Below are 19,636 nucleotides of genomic sequence, written 5' to 3' on the forward strand. Positions count from 1 at the left end.
GACTTCGTCAACCATTTTGAAAAGAAGGTCGACGACATCCGATCCTCGTTTGCTAAGTCAAACGACACCGCTGGTTCTGCTCACACTGCCCTACCCTGTGCTCTGACCTCTTTCTCCCCTCTCTCTCCAGATGAAATCTCGCTTCTTGTGACGGCCGGCCGCCCAACAACCTGCCCGCTCGACCCTATCCCCTCCTCTCTCCTCCAGACCATTTCCGGGGACCTTCTCCCTTACCTCACCTCGCTCATCAACTCATCCCTGACCGCTGGCTACGTCCCTTCCGTCTTCAAGAGAGCGAGAGTTGCACCCCTTCTGAAAAAACCTACACTCGATCCCTCCGATGTCAACAACTACAGACCAGTATCCCTTCTTTCTTTTCTCTCCAAAACTCTTGAACGTGCCGTCCTTGGCCAGCTCTCCCGCTATCTCTCTCAGAATGACCTTCTTGATCCAAATCAGTCAGGTTTCAAGACTAGTCATTCAACTGAGACTGCTCTTCTCTGCATCACGGAGGCGCTCCGCACTGCTAAAGCTAACTCTCTCTCCTCTGCTCTCATCCTTCTAGACCTATCGGCTGCCTTCGATACTGTGAACCATCAGATCCTCCTCTCCACCCTCTCCGAGTTGGGCATCTCCGGCGCGGCCCACGCTTGGATTGCGTCCTACCTGACAGGTCGCTCCTACCAGGTGGCGTGGCGAGAATCTGTCTCCTCGCCACGCGCTCTCACCACTGGTGTCCCCCAGGGCTCTGTTCTAGGCCCTCTCCTATTCTCGCTATACACCAAGTCACTTGGCTCTGTCATAACCTCACATGGTCTCTCCTATCATTGCTATGCAGACGACACACAATTAATCTTCTCCTTTCCCCCTTCTGATGACCAGGTGGCGAATCGCATCTCTGCATGTCTGGCAGACATATCAGTGTGGATGACGGATCACCACCTCAAGCTGAACCTCGGCAAGACGGAGCTGCTCTTCCTCCCGGGAAGGACTGCCCGTTCCATGATCTCGCCATCACGGTTGACAACTCCATTGTGTCCTCCTCCCAGAGCGCTAAGAACCTTGGCGTGATCCTGGACAACACCCTGTCGTTCTCAACCAACATCATGGCGGTGGCCCGTTCCTGTAGGTTCATGCTCTACAACATCCGCAGAGTACGACCCTGCCTCACACAGGAAGCGGTGCAGGTCCTAATCCAGGCACTTGTCATCTCCCGTCTGGATTACTGCAACTCGCTGTTGGCTGGGCTCCCTGCCTGTGCCATTAAACCCCTACAACTCATCCAGAACGCCGCAGCCCGTCTGGTGTTCAACCTTCCCAAGTTCTCTCACGTCACCCCGCTCCTCCGCTCTCTCCACTGGCTTCCAGTTGAAGCTCGCATCCGCTACAAGACCATGGTGCTTGCCTACGGAGCTGTGAGGGGAACGGCACCGCAGTACCTCCAGGCTCTGATCAGGCCCTACACCCAAACAAGGACACTGCGTTCATCCACCTCTGGCCTGCTCGCCTCCCTACCATTGAGGAAGTACAGTTCCCGCTCAGCCCAGTCAAAACTGTTCGCTGCTCTGGCCCCCCAATGGTGGAACAAACTCCCTCACGACGCCAGGACAGCGGAGTCAATCACCACCTTCCGGAGACACCTGAAACCCCACCTCTTCAAGGAATACCTAGGATAGGATAAGTAATCCTTCTCACCACCACCCCCCCCTTAATGATTTAGATGCACTATTGTAAAGTGGCTGTTCCACTGGATGTCAGAAGGTGAATTCACCAATTTGTAAGTCGCTCTGGATAAGAGCGTCTGCTAAATGACTTAAATGTAATGTAAATGTTAAATGAGATAGCGGGAGAGCTGGCCAAGGACGGCACGTTCAAGAGTTTTGGAGAGAAAAGAAAGAAGGGATACTGGTCTGTAGTTGTTGACATAGGAGGGATCGAGTGTAGGTTTTTTCAGAAGGGGTGCAACTCTCGCTCTCTTGAAGACGGAAGGGACGTAGCCAGCGGTCAGGGATGAGTTGATGAGCGAGGTGAGGTAAGGGAGAAGGTCTCCGGAAATGGTCTGGAGAAGAGAGGAGGGGATAGGGTCAAGCGGGCAGGTTGTTGGGCGGCCGGCCGTCACAAGAAGCGAGATTTCATCTGGAGAGAGAGGGGAGAAAGAGGTCAGAGCACAGGGTAGGGCAGTGTGAGCAGAACCAGCGGTGTCGTTTGACTTAGCAAACGAGGATCGGTTGTCGTCGACCTTCTTTTCAAAATGGTTGACGAAGTCATCTGCAGAGAGGGAGGAGGGGGGGGAGGAGGATTCAGGAGGGAGGAGGATTCAGGAGGGAGGAGAAGGTGGCAAAGAGCTTCCTAGGGTTAGAGGCAGATGCTTGGAATTTAGAGTGGTAGAAAGTGGCTTTAGCAGCAGAGACAGAGGAGGAAAATGTAGAGAGGAGGGAGTGAAAGGATGCCAGGTCCGCAGGGAGGCGAGTTTTCCTCCATTTCCGCTCGGCTGCCCGGAGCCCTATTTGATCATCTAAAAATGATCAAAAATAGTCGACGACCCTGTTTGTAAGGTTTTAAAATATATCAATCTCAACCGTTTACATTTTCCAGTGATGAAGACATGGATGTCTCATGGTATGGTGGAAATTAGTGGTAGACCGATTATGGTTTTTCAACGCCGATACCGATTATTGGAGGACCAAAAAAGCCGATACCGATTAATCGGCTGATTTAAAATAATAATAATGACAATTACAACATTACTGAATGAACACTTATTTTAACTTAATATAATACATCAATAAAATCAATTTAGCCTCAAGTAAATAATGAAACGTGTTCAATTTGGTTTAAATAATGCAAAAACAAAGTGTTGGAGAAGAAAGTAAAAGTGCAATATGTGCCATGTAAGAAAGCTCCTTGCTCAGAACATGAGAACATATGAAAGCTGGTGGTTCCTTTTAACATGAGTCTTCAATATTCCCAGGTAAGAAGTTTTAGGTTGTAGTTATTATAGGAATTATAGGACTATTTGCCTCTATACCATTTGTATTTCATTAACCTTTGACTATTGGATGTTCTTATAGGCACTTTAGTATTGGCAGTGTAACAGTATAGCTTCCGTCCTCACTCCTCCCTGGGCTCGAACCAGGAACACACCGACAACAGCCACCCTCGAAGCAGCGGTACCCATGCAGAGCAAGGGGAACAACTACTAGAAGGCTCAGAGCAGGTGACGTTTGAAATGCTATTAGCGCGCGCTAACTAGCTAGCCATTTAATTTCGGTTACACCAGCCTTATCTCGGGAGTTGATAGGCTTGAAATCATAAACAGCGCAATGCTTGACGCACAACGAAGAGCTGCTGGCAAAACGCACAAAGTGCTGTTTGAATGAATTTTTACATGCCTGCTTCTGCCTACCACCGCTCAGTCAGATACTTAGATACTTGTATGCTCAGTCAGATTATATGCAACGCAGGACACGCTAGATAATATCTAGTAATATCATCAACCATGTGTAGTTAACTAGTGATTATGATTGATTGTTTTTTATAAGATAAGTTTAATGCTAGCTAGCAACTTATCTTGGTTTACTGCATTCGTGTAACAGGCAGTCAAGTCTCCTTGTGGAGTGCAACGAGAGACAGGCAGGTCGTTATTGCGTTGGACTAATTAACTGAAAGGTTGCAAGATTGGATCCCCCGAGCTGACAAGGTGAAAATCTGTCGTTCTGCCCCTGAACAAGGCAGTTAACCCACCGTTCCTAGGCCGTCATTGTAAATAAGAATGGTGTTCTTAACTGACTTGCCTAGTTAAATAAAAGGTATAAAAATGTAAAAATTATATATATATATATATATATAAAATCGGCAAATCAGCGCCCAAAAATACTGATTTCCAATTGTTATAAAAACTTGAAAATCAGCCCTAATTAATCGGCCATTCCGATTAATCGGTCAACCTCTAGTGGAAATGCAAAAGATGTCAACTTTGAGCACCTTAATCTCTTGAATGTTTTGGCATTCATGTCCAAAAAGTCACTTTCTGAGCACCATTATTATTTGTAGATCAGTCAAGTCAGTTAATTTACCTAAGATGCATCACGGTTTTGATGCTCTCAAAAACGGCCGTTGCATTGCATCAACCAATGGTTGTTTGCCACTTCATCGACTGCACAGTCAGGCATCAGATTGCTTGCGATATCATATGATGTGATTAGCTGTTATGTTAAACACCTATACAAGTGTTGTGAGATCTGATCAAGCAGGAATGCCACCACTATTAATTTGATTAGAATTAGTTGTGATGGTGTTAGAATACATGAAATATATTAAATTACATCTGAACTGGGTTTAGATACTATCCTACCTCCCTCCAGTGGCCTCCATCGTGGAACAGCAGACAGGGCTCCAGGGCTGAAAGGCGGAGGAAGTCCTGGTAGCACCTGGCCACCAGCTTATGTCTCTCGGGCATGTTGAGGAGGTGGTCCCCGTTCACACACACAATGTTTCCCACCTTTCCCGTTCCCACGTAGAACCCCACCGTCTTAGGGTTGCCATCCACGCCACGGTTGACTGAGAAGGTAGACTTGTTGCGGTAGCCGTCCCTGACAGGTGACGGTAAGATAGGCAGCAGAGGGAAGCTGAGTTTGGTACTCCTGGGTGGAGAAGGACATTGTGTCAAGGCCTTATGTTGGGTCGACTCTCCACATAAGAGCTGATCTGAGAGCTGTAGTAGGATCCTCTCCTGGTGCTTCTGTTTCAGCTGGAGTTGATCATAGTAACTCAGGCGCCACAGAGGAGTGACAGCGTCGGCCAGTCTCTCCTCCCAGGGCAGGTGTTCATTTGATGCAGGCTTGTTCCTGAACTTCTTTCTCCATTTCTTCTTTGATAATTTTGGTGGTTTCCCTGGGTTGGTGGTGGTGTCCTTGGCTCCCGAGCATAGACATGCCTCCACCAGAACATTTACTAGCTTATGTTTTAGTAATGCTGGCCTTAAACCCGCTAGCATTAAAAGCATGGCAAATGGGGGATTATATGATTAAACTATACACAGGAACACACACGTTTTAATGGCTGTTGTACATACATTGGGATTATTGTTCCTTGGACGCCTCCGTTGATCAGTTAGCTTGAATGAAGCTAGCTTTAAAAATATATATATATTGGTTAACCACTTGTTACAATACATGTATTTCTGTATTTACAATTTGACAAATAGCTTAGACCACCAAACACATACAGAATGGGTATATCGCAATGTATCACAATTCGCAATTTGAAGCCAACTATGTTAAAATGAATTAGTCACTGACCCTGAATGTACACATGTCCATGGAGATTGAAATTCATGACGTATTATTTAAGTTCCAACTTTATTTTACCTTCCCGGTGACGCCATCATAGGGCGACCATCTGGCGAGTAAACAGACTAGTTCCGCTGTCGCGATGGAATCAAACAAGGACGAAGCTGAACGGTGTATTAAGATTTCTATAAGCGCGCTCAGTAATAACCAGACAGACAAAGCTAAGAGGTTTCTAGAAAAGGCACAGCGTTTGTTTCCAACCGATCAGGCCAAAAGTACGTTGATTATCTATTTTTATGCGTGCAGTATTTCCTGTCAGTTGGTGGTGGGCCAAAGTACACTCAGAACCAAATATGCTAACTTTTAGCTAGCATGACATCGACCTCAGTTTTTGGAGAGGTGGTACTTGTAGTTCATTTTGTTATCAACAACGAATCTTTGTTATGGCATGTTGAGTGATTTCTCATGTTAATGATAAACATCTGCGATAGCTAGCAAGCTAACAACAAGCTATCGACCCCGTTAGCTCTCGAGAAACCCATACCCAGCCCACCTAAGGCTCTTGCATTACAGTACATGAATGGCCAAGCTAGCTAGTAACTACTTCCGTAACTTTCTTGCTTGTAATATGCTGACACAGGTGGCACCACCAACATTGCTGTAACGTTACATAGTTACAAAATAGTGTTGGAGATAAAATGTAGGCCTTACTGCACTGTGATGCACGTCTTACATTAGCCTTAGTTATGGGGAGAGAAGTGTAAGTTATATGGCTGCAGTGACATGCCAACGTTACCACTTATCATCTGCAGCTGTCCCGTAAACCTATTCCTATCCACCCAGGTTTACTAGAGTCTATCGAACAGAATAAGAAACCACCGGACGGAGCAGAGAGGCCTATGAATGGGGATGGTTCTGGAGTGAGACAACGTAGCCATGGGGACGAAGCCGGAGACTCAGCCACAGACTCAGCCAAACCATACACATCAGATCAGCTGGATGCTGTTAAAAAGTATGTCTGTGTACTTATTCCGTTGAACAGAGCCAGAATGAGTTCCCCCTCACTGCTGGTCCAGGATTTGGTATTTGTTTATCCTCTCTAATGGTTAACGTTTGGAATCATGATTGGGGTTGATTCAATTATCCTAGATCTGTGTTTAAGGGGAACATCTACTTTGTATACTTTGACAATCATAACCTCTGTCTAAATTATGTTTTAACGGGCATACTTTAGAATGATTCAGACAACCTGAGATAGTGCTACATGGTTCATTGGTTGTTTTCTTGCTCATTGCTCGACTAATTGGGTTGCTTCACTGACTTGTTTACTTTCTCTTTGCTTCTCTTATGCCATGTGTGTAGAATAAAGAGTTGTAAAGACTACTATGATATTCTGGGAGTTGAAAAGGACGCCGGGGAGGAGGACCTGAAGAAGTCCTACAGGAAACTGGCCCTGAAATTCCACCCTGATAAAAACCATGCTCCAGGAGCCACAGAGGCATTTAAAGGTAACCTCTTTTCTGGCACTTGAAATTTCACTGCTTGCTAATGAGTACACAATGTCATATCTGAAGTATACCATCATGGCAAGTATGTTTAAAAGCTTAACTGAAGTTTTTTAATTTTTTAATTTTTTCCCTCACCTTTATTTAACTAGGTAGGCCAGTTGAGAACAAGTTCTCATTTATAACTGTGACCTGGCCAAGATTAAGCAAAGCAGTGTGAAAAATACCACAAGACAGAGTTACACAAAACAAACGTATAGTCAATAACACAATAGGAAAAGCTATGTACAGTGTGTGCAAATGTAGAAGAGTAGGGAGGTAAGGCAATAAATAGGCCATAGAGGCGAAATAATTACAATTTAGCATTAACACTGGAGTTATAGATGTGCAGATGATGATGTGCAAGTAGAGAAACTGGTGTGCAAAAAAGCAAGTGGGTAAGTAATAATATGGAGATGAGGTAGTTGGGTGTGCTATTTACAGATTGGCTGTGTACAGGTACAGTGATCGGTAAGCTGCTCTGACAGCTGATGCTTAAAGTTAGAGAGGGAGATATAAGGCTCCAGGTTCAGTTATTGTTTTGCAATTCGTTCCAGGCATTGGCAGCAGAAAGCTGTAAGGAAAGGCGGCCAAAGGAAGTGTTGGCTTTGGGGATTAGAGGTCGACCGATTAATCGGTATGGCCGATTTAATTATGGCCCATGTCAAGTTTTCATAACAATCGGAAATCGTTATTTTTGGGCGTCGATTTGGCCGATTTAAAAATAAATTACATTTAAATAAAAAATATATATATTTTATTTAACTAGGCAAGTGAGTTAAGAACACATTCTTATATTCAATGACGGCCTAGGAACGGTGGGTTAACTGCCTTGTTCAGGGGCAGAACGACTGATTTTCACCTTGTCAGCTCAGGGGAGCCAATCTTGCAACCTTATAGTTATAGTCCAACGCTCTAACCACCTGCCTCTCATTGCACTCCATGAGGAGCCTGCCTGTTACGCGAATGCATTAGAAGTCAAGGTAAGTTGCTAGCTAGCATTAAACTTATCTTATGAAAAACAATCAATCAATCAATCATTGGGAGAGTAGCCTAGTGGTTAGAGCGTTGGACTAGTAACCGGAAGGTTGCAAGTTCAAATCCCCGAGCTAACAAGGTGCAAATCTGTCGTTCTGCCCCTGAACAGGCAGTTAACCCACTGTTCCTAGGCCGTCATTGAAAATAAGAATTTGTTCTTAACTGACTTGCCTAGTTAAATAAAGGAAAAATAAAATAAATAAAAATAAAATCATAATCACTAGTTATAACTACACATGGTTGATGATATTACGAGTTTAGCTAGCGTGTCCTGCGTTGCATATAATCAATGCAGTGCGTATCGTTGCTCCAATGTGTACCTAACCATAAACGCCAATGCCTTTCTTAAAATCAATACACAGAAGTATATATTTTTAAACCTGCATATTTAGCTAACATATATCCAGGTTAGCAGGCAATATTAACCAGGTGAAATTGTGTCACTTCTCTTACGATCATTGCACGCAGAGTCAGGGTATATGCAACAGTTTGGGCAGCCTGGCTCATTGCGAACTAATTTGCCAGAATTTTACATAATTTTGACATAACATTAAAGGTTGTGCAATGTAACAGGAATATTTAGATTTAGGGATGCCACCCGTTACATAAAATACCGAACGGTTCCGTATTTCACTGAAATAATAAACATTTTGTTTTCAAAATGATAGTTTCCGGATTCGACCATATTAATGACCAAAGGCTCGTATTTCTGTGTGTTATTATATGATAATTAAGTCTATGATTTGATAGAGCAGTCTGACTGAGCGATGGTAGGCAGAAGCAGGCTCGTAAGCATTCATTCAAACAGCACTTGCGTGTGTTTTGCCAGCATCTCTTCGCAAGCACAGCGCTGTTTATGACTTCAAGCCTATCAGACTAATGGCTGGTGCAACCGATGTGAAATGGCTAGCTAGTTAGCGGTGGTTTGCGCTAATAGCGTTTCAAACGTCACTCGCTCTGAGACTTGGAGTAGGGCCGCAGCTCTCTCCTCGCTCTGAGACCTCTGCAAGGGCCGCAGCTTTTGTGGAGCGATGGGTAACGATGCTTCGAGTGTGGCTGTTGTCGATGTGTTCCTGGTTCAAGCCCAGGTAGGGGCGAGGAGAGGGACGGAAGCTATACTGTTACACTGGCAATAGTATAGTGCCTATAAGAACATCCAATAGTCAAAGGTTAATGAAATACAAATGGTATAGAGAGAAATAGTCCTATAAATACTATATTAACTACAACCTAAAACCTCTTACCTTGGAATATTGAAGTCTCATGTTAAAAGGAACCACCAGCTTTCATATGTTCTCATGTTCTGAGCAAGGAATTCAAACGTTAGCTTTCTTACATGGCACATATTGCACTTTTACTTCTCCAACACTCTGTTTTTGCATTATTTAAACCAAATTGAACATGTTTCATTATTTACTTGAAGCAAAATAGATTTTTATTGATGTATTATATTAAGGTAAAATAAGTGTTCATTCAGTAATGTTGTAATTGTCATTATTACAAATTTAAAAATGTAGAAAATCGGCGGATGTAATCGGTATCGGCTTTTTTGATCCTCCAACAATTAGTATCGGTATCGGCGTTGAAAAATCATAATCGATCGACCTCTATTGGGGATGACCAGTGAAATATACCTGGAGGAGAGTGTGCTACGGGTGGGTGTTGCTATGGTGACCAGTGAGTTGAGATAAGGCGGGGCTTTACCTAGCAAAGACTTATAGATGACCTGGAGCCAGTAGGTTTGGCGACGAATATGTAGTGGGGGCCAGCCAGTGAGAGCATACAGGTTGCAGTGGTGGGTAGTATATGGGGCTTTGGTGACAAAAACAGATGGCACTGTGATAGACTACATCAAGTTTGCTGAGTAGAGTGTTGGAGGCTATTTTGTAAATGACATCGCTGAAGTCGAGGATCGGTAGGATAGTCAGTTTTACGAGGGTATGTTTGGCAGCATGAGTGAAGGAGGCTTTGTTGCGAAATAGGAAGACGATTCTAGATTTAATTTTGGATTGGAGATGCTTAATGTGAGTCTGGAAGGAGAGTTTACAGTCTAACCAGACACCTACGTATTTGTAGTTGACCACATATTCTAGGTCAGAACCAACCAGAGTAGTGATGCTAGTCGGGCGGGAGGGTGCGGGCAGCAATCGGTTGAAGAGCATGCACTTAGTTTTAATAGCATTTAAAAGCAGTTGGAGGCCACGGAAGGAGTGTTGTATGGCGTTGAAGCTTGTTTGGAGGTTTGTTAGCACAGTGTCCAAAGAAGGGTCAGATGTAAACATAATGATGTCATCTGCATAGAGGTGGATCAGAGAATCCCCAGCAGCAAGCACGACATCATTGATATATACAGAGAAAAGAGTCGGCCCGGGAATTGAACACTGGCACCCCTATAGAGACTACCAGAGGTTCGGACAACAGGCCCTGTGATTTGACACACTGAACTCTATCTGAGAAGTAGTTGGTGAACCAGGCGAGGCAGTCATTTGAGAAACCAAGGCTATTGAGTCTGCCGATAAAATGCTGTGATTGACAGTGTCGAAAGCCTTGGCCAGGTCGATGAAGACAGCTGCACAGTACTGTCTTTTATTGATGGTGGTTATGATATCGTTTAGGATCTTGGGTGTGGCTGAGGTGCACCCATGACCATCTCAGAAACCAGATTGCATAGTGGAGAAGGCTTGGTGGGATTTGAACTGGTCGGTGATCTGTTTGTTAACTTGGCTTTCGAGGTTTTTAGAAAGGCAGGGCAGGATGGATATAGGTCTATAAAAGTTTGGGTCTAGAGTGTCTCCTCCTTTGAAGAGTGGGATGACCGTGGCAGCTTTCCAATCTTTGGGGATCTCAGACGATACGAAAGAGAGGTTGAATAGGCTAGTAATAGGGGTTGCAACAATGTTGGTGGATAATTTTAGAAAGAGAGGGTCCAGATTGTCTAGCCTAGCTGATCTGTCGGGATCCAGATTTTGCAGCTCTTTCAGAACATCAGCTGACTGGATTTGGGTGAAGGAGAAGCAGGGGGGCTTGGGCAAGTTGCTTCAGGGGGTGCTGAGATGTTGGCCGGGGTAGGGGTAGCCATGTGGAAAGCATGGCCAGCCTTGAAATGATCGATTATCGTAGATTTATCGTGGTGACAGTGTTTCCTATCCTCAGTGTAGTGGGCAGCTGGGAGGAGGTGCTCTTATTCTCCATGGACTTTACAGTGTCCCAAAACCTTTTGAAATTAGTGCTACAGGAAGCAAATTTCTGTTGGAAAAAGCTAGCATAACTGACTGAGTATATTGGTTCCTGACTTCCCTGAAAAGTTGCATATTGTGGGGGCTATTTGTTGCTAATGCAGAACGCCACAGGATTTTTTTGTGCTGGTCAAGGGCAGTCAAGTCAGGGGGGAACCAAGGGCTATATCTGTTCTTAGTTCTACAGTTTTTTATGGGGCATGCTTATTAAAGATGGTGAGGAAAGCACTTTTGAAGAGCAACCAGGCATCCTCTACTGACGGGATGAGGTCAATATCCTTCCAGGATACCCGGGCCAGGTCCATTAGAAAGGTCTGCTTGCTGAAGTGTTTTAGGGAGCGTTTGACAGTGATGAGCGGTGGTTGTTTGACCACGGACGAATTACAGACGCAAGCAATGAGGCAGTGATCGCTGAGATCCTGGTTGAAGACAGCAGAGATGTATTTAGAGGGCAAGTTGGTCAGGAAGATGTCTAAGAGGGTGCCCATGGTTGCAGATTTAGGGTTGTACCTGGTAGGTTCCTTGATAATTTGTGTGAGATTGAGAGCATCTAGCTTAGGTTGTAGGACGGATGGGGTGTTAAGCATGTCCCAGTTTAGGTCACATAACAGTACGATCTCTGAAGATAGATGGGGGGCGATCAATTAACATATGGTGTCCAGGGCACAGCTGGGGGCTGAAGGGGGTCTACAACAAGTGGCAACGGTGAGAGACTTGTTTCTGGAACGGTGATTTAAAAAAAAGTTGAAGTTCGAATTGTTTGGGCACAGACCTGAATAGCTTGCAGAGTTCTGTCATACTATCTCTGCAGTAGATTGCAACTCTGCCCCCTTTGGCAGTTCTATCTTGTCTGAAAATGTTATAGTTGGGAATGGAAATTTAAGGATTTTTGGTGGCCTTCCTAATCCAGGATTCAGACACGGTTAGGTCATCCGGGTTGGCGGAGTGTGCTAAAGCAGTGAATAAAACAAACAAATGGAGGAGGCTTCTAATGTTAACATGCATGAAACCAAGGCTTTTACGGTTACAGAAGTCAACAAATGAGAGCACCTGGGGAATAGGTGTGATGCTGGGGGCTGCAGGGCCTGGGTTAACCTGTACATCACCAGAGGAACAGAGAAGGAGTAGGATAAGGGTACGGCTAAAGGCTATAAGAACTGGTCGTCTAGTGCGTTCGGAACAGAGAGCAAAAGGAGCAGATTTCTGGGCGCGGAAGAATAGATTCAAGGCATAATGTACAGACAAGGGTATAGTAGGATGTGAGTACAGTGGAGGTAAAGCTAGGCATTGAGTGACGATGTGAGAGGTTTTGTCTCTAGAGGCACCATTTAAGCCAGGTGAGGTCACCGCATGTGTGGGGGGTGGAACAAAAGGGCTAGCTAAGGCATATTGAGCATGGCTGGAGGCTCTACAGTGAAATAAGACAATCACTAACCAAAACAGCAATCGACAAGGCATATTGACATTAGGGAGAGGCATGTGTAGCCGACTGATCATAGGATCCAGTGAGTAGCTAGGTGAGCTGGAGACACGGCGATTCAGACAGCTAGCAGGCCAGGGCTAGCAGATGGGACGTCGCAATGGAAGAGTCTGTTGAAACCCCCTCGGGCGGTTACTTTGGCAGACCAGTCGTGATGGATCGGCGGGGCTCCGCGTCAGCAGTAAAGGGTCAATTATTCCAATTGACTGAAGAGGTATTGTAGCCCAGGAATTGACTGATGGATCGATAGCCACTCGGATAGCTGCTAGCTCACTGCGATGATCCGGTGTAAAGGTTCAGAGCTTGCGGTAGGAATCCGGAGATGTGGTAGAGAAAAAGCAGTCCGATATGCTCTGGGTTGATTTTGCGCTGTGTAGACTGGCAGGGATTGACCGGCTGAGGCTGGCTGATGTCCGAGTTAAGGGTGATGGCTAACTGACTACTAGCTAGTAGCTAGTTAGCTGGCAAGCTGCTGATGGGGGTTCTGTTTCTAAAATATAAAAAATAGCAGATCCGTACCACATTGGGAGAGGCAAGTTGCAGGAGAGTATGTTCAGTCCGTAGATGGAAATTGGGTTATTGAGAGATTGAGATTAAAAATGTATACAAAATATATATGAAGAAAACGATATATACACGGGACTGGACAAGACAAAACAGACGTCCGACTGCTACGCCATCTTGGAACAATGGTTACTGTGTGTTTTTTTTGTTCTCCAGCCATTGGCAATGCATACGCTGTACTCGGTAACACAGAGAAGCGGAGCCAGTATGACCAGTATGGTGAGGAGAGAGCTCACCCTACGAGACAACAGCACAGGCACCAGCGCCACGACTTTGAAGCCGACATCTCGCCCGAGGACCTCTTCAACATGTTCTTTGGAGGAGGTTTCCCATCACGTGAGTTGGGTCATATTATTAATTAGGCACCAAACGAAAGAAAATGGACTGAAACAGGGAGGGACTTCCTGGATTTCCCCAATAAGAAAAGCACATTTTTGTTTTCTGTGGCAAAATGTTTTGAAACATTATCGGTTGCATGCCCTAATGAACACAATCTTGGTTGTGGACAAAAATGAGGTCTAAATTATGTTCTGCTGGCCTGGATGTTTGGATGCTAATTGTTGTTTTATACTGTATGTTCTGCTCTCTTCCAGGTAATGTTCATGTTTACAGAAATGGCGGAATGCACTTTGGCCATCAGCATAGAGCAGGACCAGAGAGGAGAGAACAGCGGGATGTATGTGAAATCTGTAGACTCCTTTTTGTTGATCAATGGACACATTTCTTACATCCTCACTTCATGACAGAATGAAGAGTGCTGACCATGACAATAGTCAAACTTATACCGTGTTTAGTTATCTAGCTTATTCTGTGACGTGCTGAATTCAAAATGGAATCACCTGACCTCAACCCAATTGAGATGGTTTGGGATGAGTTGGACCGCAGAGTGAAGAAAAAGCAGCCAACAAGTGCTCAGCATATGTGGGAACTCCATAAAGACTGTTGGAAAAGCATTCCTCGTGAAGCTGGTTGAGAAAATGCCAAAAGTGCAAAGGGTGGCTACTTTGAATAATCTAAAATATATATTTTTTTGGTTACTACATGATGATAGTTTTGATGTCTTCACTATTATTCTACAATGTAAAAAACGTAACAATTAAGATAAAACATTGAATGAGTAGGTATGTCCAAACTTTTGACTGGTACTGTATGTGCTGAATACTAAATCGACCTCTATCCCTAGAGACTTTGTGTATATTTGAAAGCAATTGTTATAGTTCCATCTTACCCTCTCTGTCAGGCAGGTTGAGGTTCTGCCAATCCTTTCAGGTCTGCATAAACACCTAAAAAAAGGAGTAGGGGCTAGGAGTCCATTTGGAATTCACATGGGGAGTGCTTGAGCAGGGTTGACTCTTATCTCACTCTCTTTCTCTCTGTATATCTTTCTTTCTCTGTTCCCCTATAGGGAGGTTTTGCCCTGTTTGTCCAGCTGATGCCCATCCTCATCCTAATCTTCGTCTCCGCCCTCAGCCAGATGATGGTGACCCCTCCCCCCTACAGCCTTAGCCACCGCTCGTGAGTCTCAGTGTCCTCCTTTACACACTAACACTTCTACTACTCACTTATAAAATAGTTATACAAACTTCTATACACCTCTGCTACTTACTTATGATAGCAGTGTTTGACAGACATGGTGGATCGTGACCCAGAATTTTCAGCTTGGGGTCACAGCTTCAGAATATATTAAATGTTAGTTTTGTCACAAGGAAATTTGAAAGGCTTTAGTTGAGTCAGTGTAAAACTTGATATTGATGAACAACCTCTAAAGCATTTCTGGTTATCACTTTATCACATATAATTTATTACATCTGAGGGTTTCAGTAATTACAACATTAAATTATACATGTTTAGCCTTTGCTCGTATAGGACCTGTGTGTCAAGATTTTGATTGTATGACTTAATTTACCTTTTGTTTTTCTTGTAATTCTTTATGACATGATGTCACTTAGGAAGTTGAACCACCCTGTTTATCACACTCTCACATCCTCTTTTATCACTTCCTGTGCTGCGCTGCAGAGGTGCGGGCCACATCAACCGGAGGCAGACACAGACCCTGAAGGTGGCTTACTACGTAGGAGCTAGCTTCACCAAGGAGTACTCTGGAAAAGACCTAAGGAATGTGGAGAGGAGCGTGGAGGAAGACTACATCTCCAACCTCCGGAACAACTGCTGGAAGGAGAAGCAACAGAGTAAGTCACAGCCCAACGTTAACACAACAGACATGCAAAGTTGGTACCCTTTTCACAGTATCATGCCATATTGTGCTTTACTGTACTGGCTTGGCTATTTTCCTCTCACATTGTCCTCTCCAGCATTCTAGCGACTACTAACCATCCCAATGCAGTGAAGTTATGCTGAAGTTAGCTATTTTTTTATCATTTGCGTGATTATATTTTTCAATATATTGGATACATTTGTGTGTGTTTTTGTCTTCCAGAGGAAGGCTTGCTGTACCGTGCTCGTTATTTCGGAGACTCTGACTTGTACCAAAGGGCTCAGCGGATGGGCACGCCTAGCTGCTCACGACTGTCGGAGATTCAGATCATGCTACATGGATAAGAACTCAAACAGAATGGTAAATTTGATATGATATCAATATGAATTGATATTGTTTTGACCTCAATATTGTTTGATATCGGTTTGATATCGATATGAGCAAGGCACGTCTTGATATTGGTTTATCCTTTCTGTAACCCTAAGCTATTATGTAAAAAAAAGCATACATGACTGTTCCTGCATGCACAAAACCTTCTCGCAGATGTTCTCACATGCTCTCAATTTAGCATACTTAATTGCTTGCTGATGGGTTATCGTCGACAGTCGACAATGGCTTTCCATTGCATTCAAACTCATGAGTAAGTTAGGCTCCCAGAACATTCACACCTAGCCCAATGGGCGTCCAGTTGCCTCGACTTCACATAGCTGTGGAAGTGAAACGAAAAGTGAACTTTTACAGTTGCAATGTATTGTATTGAACCAGTGTACACTGCTCAAAAAAATAAAGGGAACACTTAAACAACACAATGTAACTCCAAGTCAATCACGCTTCTGTGAAATCAAACTGTCCACTTAGGAAGCAACACTGATGGACAATAAATTTCACATGCTGTTGTGCAAATGGAATAGACAACAGGTGGAAATTATAGGCAATTAGCAAGACCCCCCCCCCAATAAAGGAGTGGTTCTTCTCAGTTCCTATGCTTCCTGGCTGATGTTTTGGTCACTTTTGAAAGCTGGAGATGCCGTGGAGAACGTTCTGCTGCCTGCAACATCCTCCAACATGACCGGTTTGGCAATGGGTCAGTCATGGTGTGGGGTGTAATTTCTTTGGGGGCCGCACAGCCCTCCATGTGCTCGCCAGAGGTAGCCTGACTGCCATTAGGTACCGAGATGAGATCCTCAGACCCCTTGTGAGACCATATGCTGGTGCGGTTGGCCCTGGGTTCCTCCTAATGCAAGACAATGCTAGACCTCATGTGGCTGGAATGTGTCAGCAGTTCCTGCAAGAGGAAGGCATTGATGCTATGGACTGGCCCGCCCGTTCCCCAGACCTGAATCCAATTGAGCACATCTGGGACATCATGTCTCGCTCCATCCACCAACACCACGTTGCACCACAGACTGTCCAGGAGTTGGCGGATGCTTTAGTCCAGGTCTGGGAGGAGATCCCTCAGGAGACCATCCACCACCTCATCAGGAGCATGCCCAGCCGTTGTAGGTAGGTCCTACAGGCACGTGGAGGCTACTGGGCCTCATTTTGACTTGTTTTAAGGACATTACATCAAAGTTGGATCAGCCTGTAGTGTGGTCTTCCACTTTAATTTTGAGTGTGACTCCAAATTCAGACCTCCATGGGTTCATAAATTTGATTTCCATTGATAATTTTTGTGTGATTTTGTTGTCAGCACATTCAACTATGTAAAGAAAAAAGTATTTAATAAGAATATTTCATTCATTCAGATCTAGGATGTGTTGTTTAAGTTTTCCCTTTATTTTTTTGAGCAGTATGTATATATATTTTTTCTGATATAGATTTTCCATTATCGGTGCCCATGATTAATCGTTATCCTGTTTGATGTGTGCTTGCATGTCTTGCTGCCTTTATACTCTGATTTAATCCTCAATCTCAAAGGTTTTGTTGTTGTTTGATGTTTTATTAATTGCTCCATACTTATTTTTTCCCCTCAGATTATTTGGTACTTGAATCGAATGAGAAGAAATCAATATACAACGCCCTATTCAAGCCCACACAAAAAATGGAGCAGCAATTTGAGAGAAACTGCCTTAGATCCATATGGTGGGTTGCAGACAGATATGGCCTGTCAGGGGGGGGGGGCTGTCTCTTTGCACACTCCTGTGGTCAGTCTTAACTTCCTATAGAACTGTGAAACAGACGGAGAAGGTGATGGCTGGTTTAAATACAAAAACACTTCAAGGCTGGCAGAACTAGACGGGTGTCAAGGTTTTTTGAAAACGAGAGATTAAATGTATTTTTGAATGGTGCATTGCCTTCAGAAAGTATGAACACCCTTGACTTTTCCACATTTAGTTGTTACAGCCTGAATTTAAAATGTGTTAAATATTATTTTTTTTTAATGTCACTGGCCTACACACAATACCCCATAATTATTATGTGGAATTATGTTTTTCAAAATGTTTACATTAATTACAAATGAAAAGCTGAAATGTCTTGGGTCAACAAGTATTCATCCCCTTTGTTATGGCAAGCCTAAATATGGTCAGGTGTAAAAAGGTGCTTAACACGTCACATAATAAGTAATAGTGTTTAACATGATATTTAATGACTTCCTCATCTCTACCCCACACACAAAATTATCTGTAAGATCCCTTCAAACACAGATTCAACCACAAAAACCAGGGATGTTTTCCAATACATCCAATACGTATTGGTAAATGGGTAAAAATAACAAAGCAGACATTGAATATCCCTTTGAGGATGGTGAGGTTATTAATTACACTTTGGATGGTGTATCAATACACCCAGTCACTACAAAGATACAGGTGACCTTCCTAACTCAGTTGCCGCAGAGGAAGGAAACTGCTCAGAGATTTCACCATGAAGCCAATGGTGACTTTAAAACAGTTACAGAGTTTAATGGCTGTTTGCAACAAGGCACTAAAGTTATACTTAAAGAAATGTGGCAAAGCAATTCACTTTTTGTCCTGAATACAAAGTATTGTGTTTGGGGCAAATCCAATACAACACATTACTGAGTACGTAGAGGATAACCTAATTCAGTCTGCTTTCCATCAGCCACGGGGAGGTAAATTCACCTTTCATAAGGACAATAACCGTAAAACACATGGCCAAATCTACACTGGAGTTTCTAGCCAAAAAGTCAGTTAATGTTCAAGTGGCCAAGTTTACCATTTTGGCCATAAATCTGTTTGAAAATCTATGGCAAGACGTGGAAATGGTTGTCTAACAATGATCAACAAACAATTTGACTGAGCTTGACGAATTTGAAACAATGATTAATGGGCAAATATTGTACAATGGTGTGTAAAGCTCTTTAGAGACTTACCCAGAAAGACTCACAGCTGTAATCGCTGCCAAAGGTGATTCTAACATGTATTGCCTCAGGTGTGTGAACACTAGATTTCTGTATTTAATTTTCAATAAATGTGCAAACATTTCTAAAAACATGTTTTCACTTTCATTATGGGTTACTGTGTGTAGATGGATGAGAAAATGTTTTTATTTAATCCATTTTGAATTCAGGTTGTAACACAAAATGTGGAACAAGTCAAGGGGTATACATAGTTTCTGAAGGCACTGTATACTGCTAAAGCTGCTAAAATAAAGCTTCTTCCTTTTCCCTGTTATGTTTGATAAATATTTTGAAGAACCAACTCAAGGCCTTCTGTTATAGACATTTAAACCAATAATTCTTTATATATATAGTTCATACTTGTATATACTATACATCGTAATTTTTAACAACACAGTGTAGATGGCGTTAAGAAGCTAATGTCATTTACTATATCATTTAATGTACCCTGTGGATTTGCTTGTAGTCCGTTGGATTATGGAGATGACTATTGAAAATGATTGCACAAATGAAAATCTGTATTTATTAAAATTAAACACAAATCGGCCTCTTCCTTTTATAGTCACAATTATGACTTAATGTGGTGCCACTGAAATATTACAGAGACAAATATTTGGTCCATTGACAAAGTACTTCATGTGGATATTTAATTTGAAAAATAATTAGTTTCAATTTAAAGTTTTTGAAGGAAAGTACTAAAAGCAGTACAGGTTAACAGGTGAATATTTGCATATCAAAGAAATATGTCTAATCAAATGCATGGTTTAAAAACAGCAGTTTTGCATTGTAATGCCCATATCTTACATTTGATTGTCCCTACATGTCAATTGATGTGGAAAAGCTGCCATTAACAACATACAGTATGTTCCCTTAAACATTCAAATGTTTGGTTTATGAATAAAAAATATAC

General features: G+C 43.3%; 2 protein-coding genes across 3 annotated transcripts in view; one reads left to right on the forward strand and one right to left on the reverse strand.

Annotated features, from left to right (window-relative positions):
* The window catches only part of trmt2b (tRNA methyltransferase 2 homolog B), a 21,198-nt gene extending 15,789 nt beyond the window's left edge, over positions 1-5,409 (reverse strand). Inside the window, exons 1-2 of one of the 2 annotated variants that reach the window (XM_064934013.1) lie at positions 4,355-5,409; positions 1,907-2,059 (exon numbers count right to left, since the gene is read on the reverse strand). In XM_064934013.1, the coding sequence (XP_064790085.1) occupies positions 1,907-2,059; positions 4,355-5,005 (804 nt within the window). In that variant the 5' untranslated portion in view covers positions 5,006-5,409. The remainder of the gene's footprint in view (positions 1-1,906; positions 2,060-4,354) is intronic. The other variant, XM_064934014.1, reaches the window with a different exon arrangement.
* On the forward strand, positions 5,387-19,268 carry dnajb12a (DnaJ heat shock protein family (Hsp40) member B12a). The gene is made up of 9 exons (XM_064934015.1): positions 5,387-5,566; positions 6,135-6,303; positions 6,654-6,799; positions 13,310-13,489; positions 13,747-13,829; positions 14,559-14,668; positions 15,170-15,342; positions 15,591-15,728; positions 17,342-19,268. Exons 1-8 carry the CDS (start codon positions 5,434-5,436, stop codon positions 15,710-15,712), a joined length of 1,116 nt encoding a protein of 371 aa, XP_064790087.1. The 5' UTR covers positions 5,387-5,433; the 3' UTR covers positions 15,713-15,728; positions 17,342-19,268.
* The last annotated feature ends 368 nt before the right edge of the window (positions 19,269-19,636 follow it).

The sequence above is a fragment of the Oncorhynchus masou genome, chromosome 24, assembly GCF_036934945.1.
Source record: "Oncorhynchus masou masou isolate Uvic2021 chromosome 24, UVic_Omas_1.1, whole genome shotgun sequence".
Lineage (NCBI taxonomy): Eukaryota > Metazoa > Chordata > Actinopteri > Salmoniformes > Salmonidae > Oncorhynchus > Oncorhynchus masou.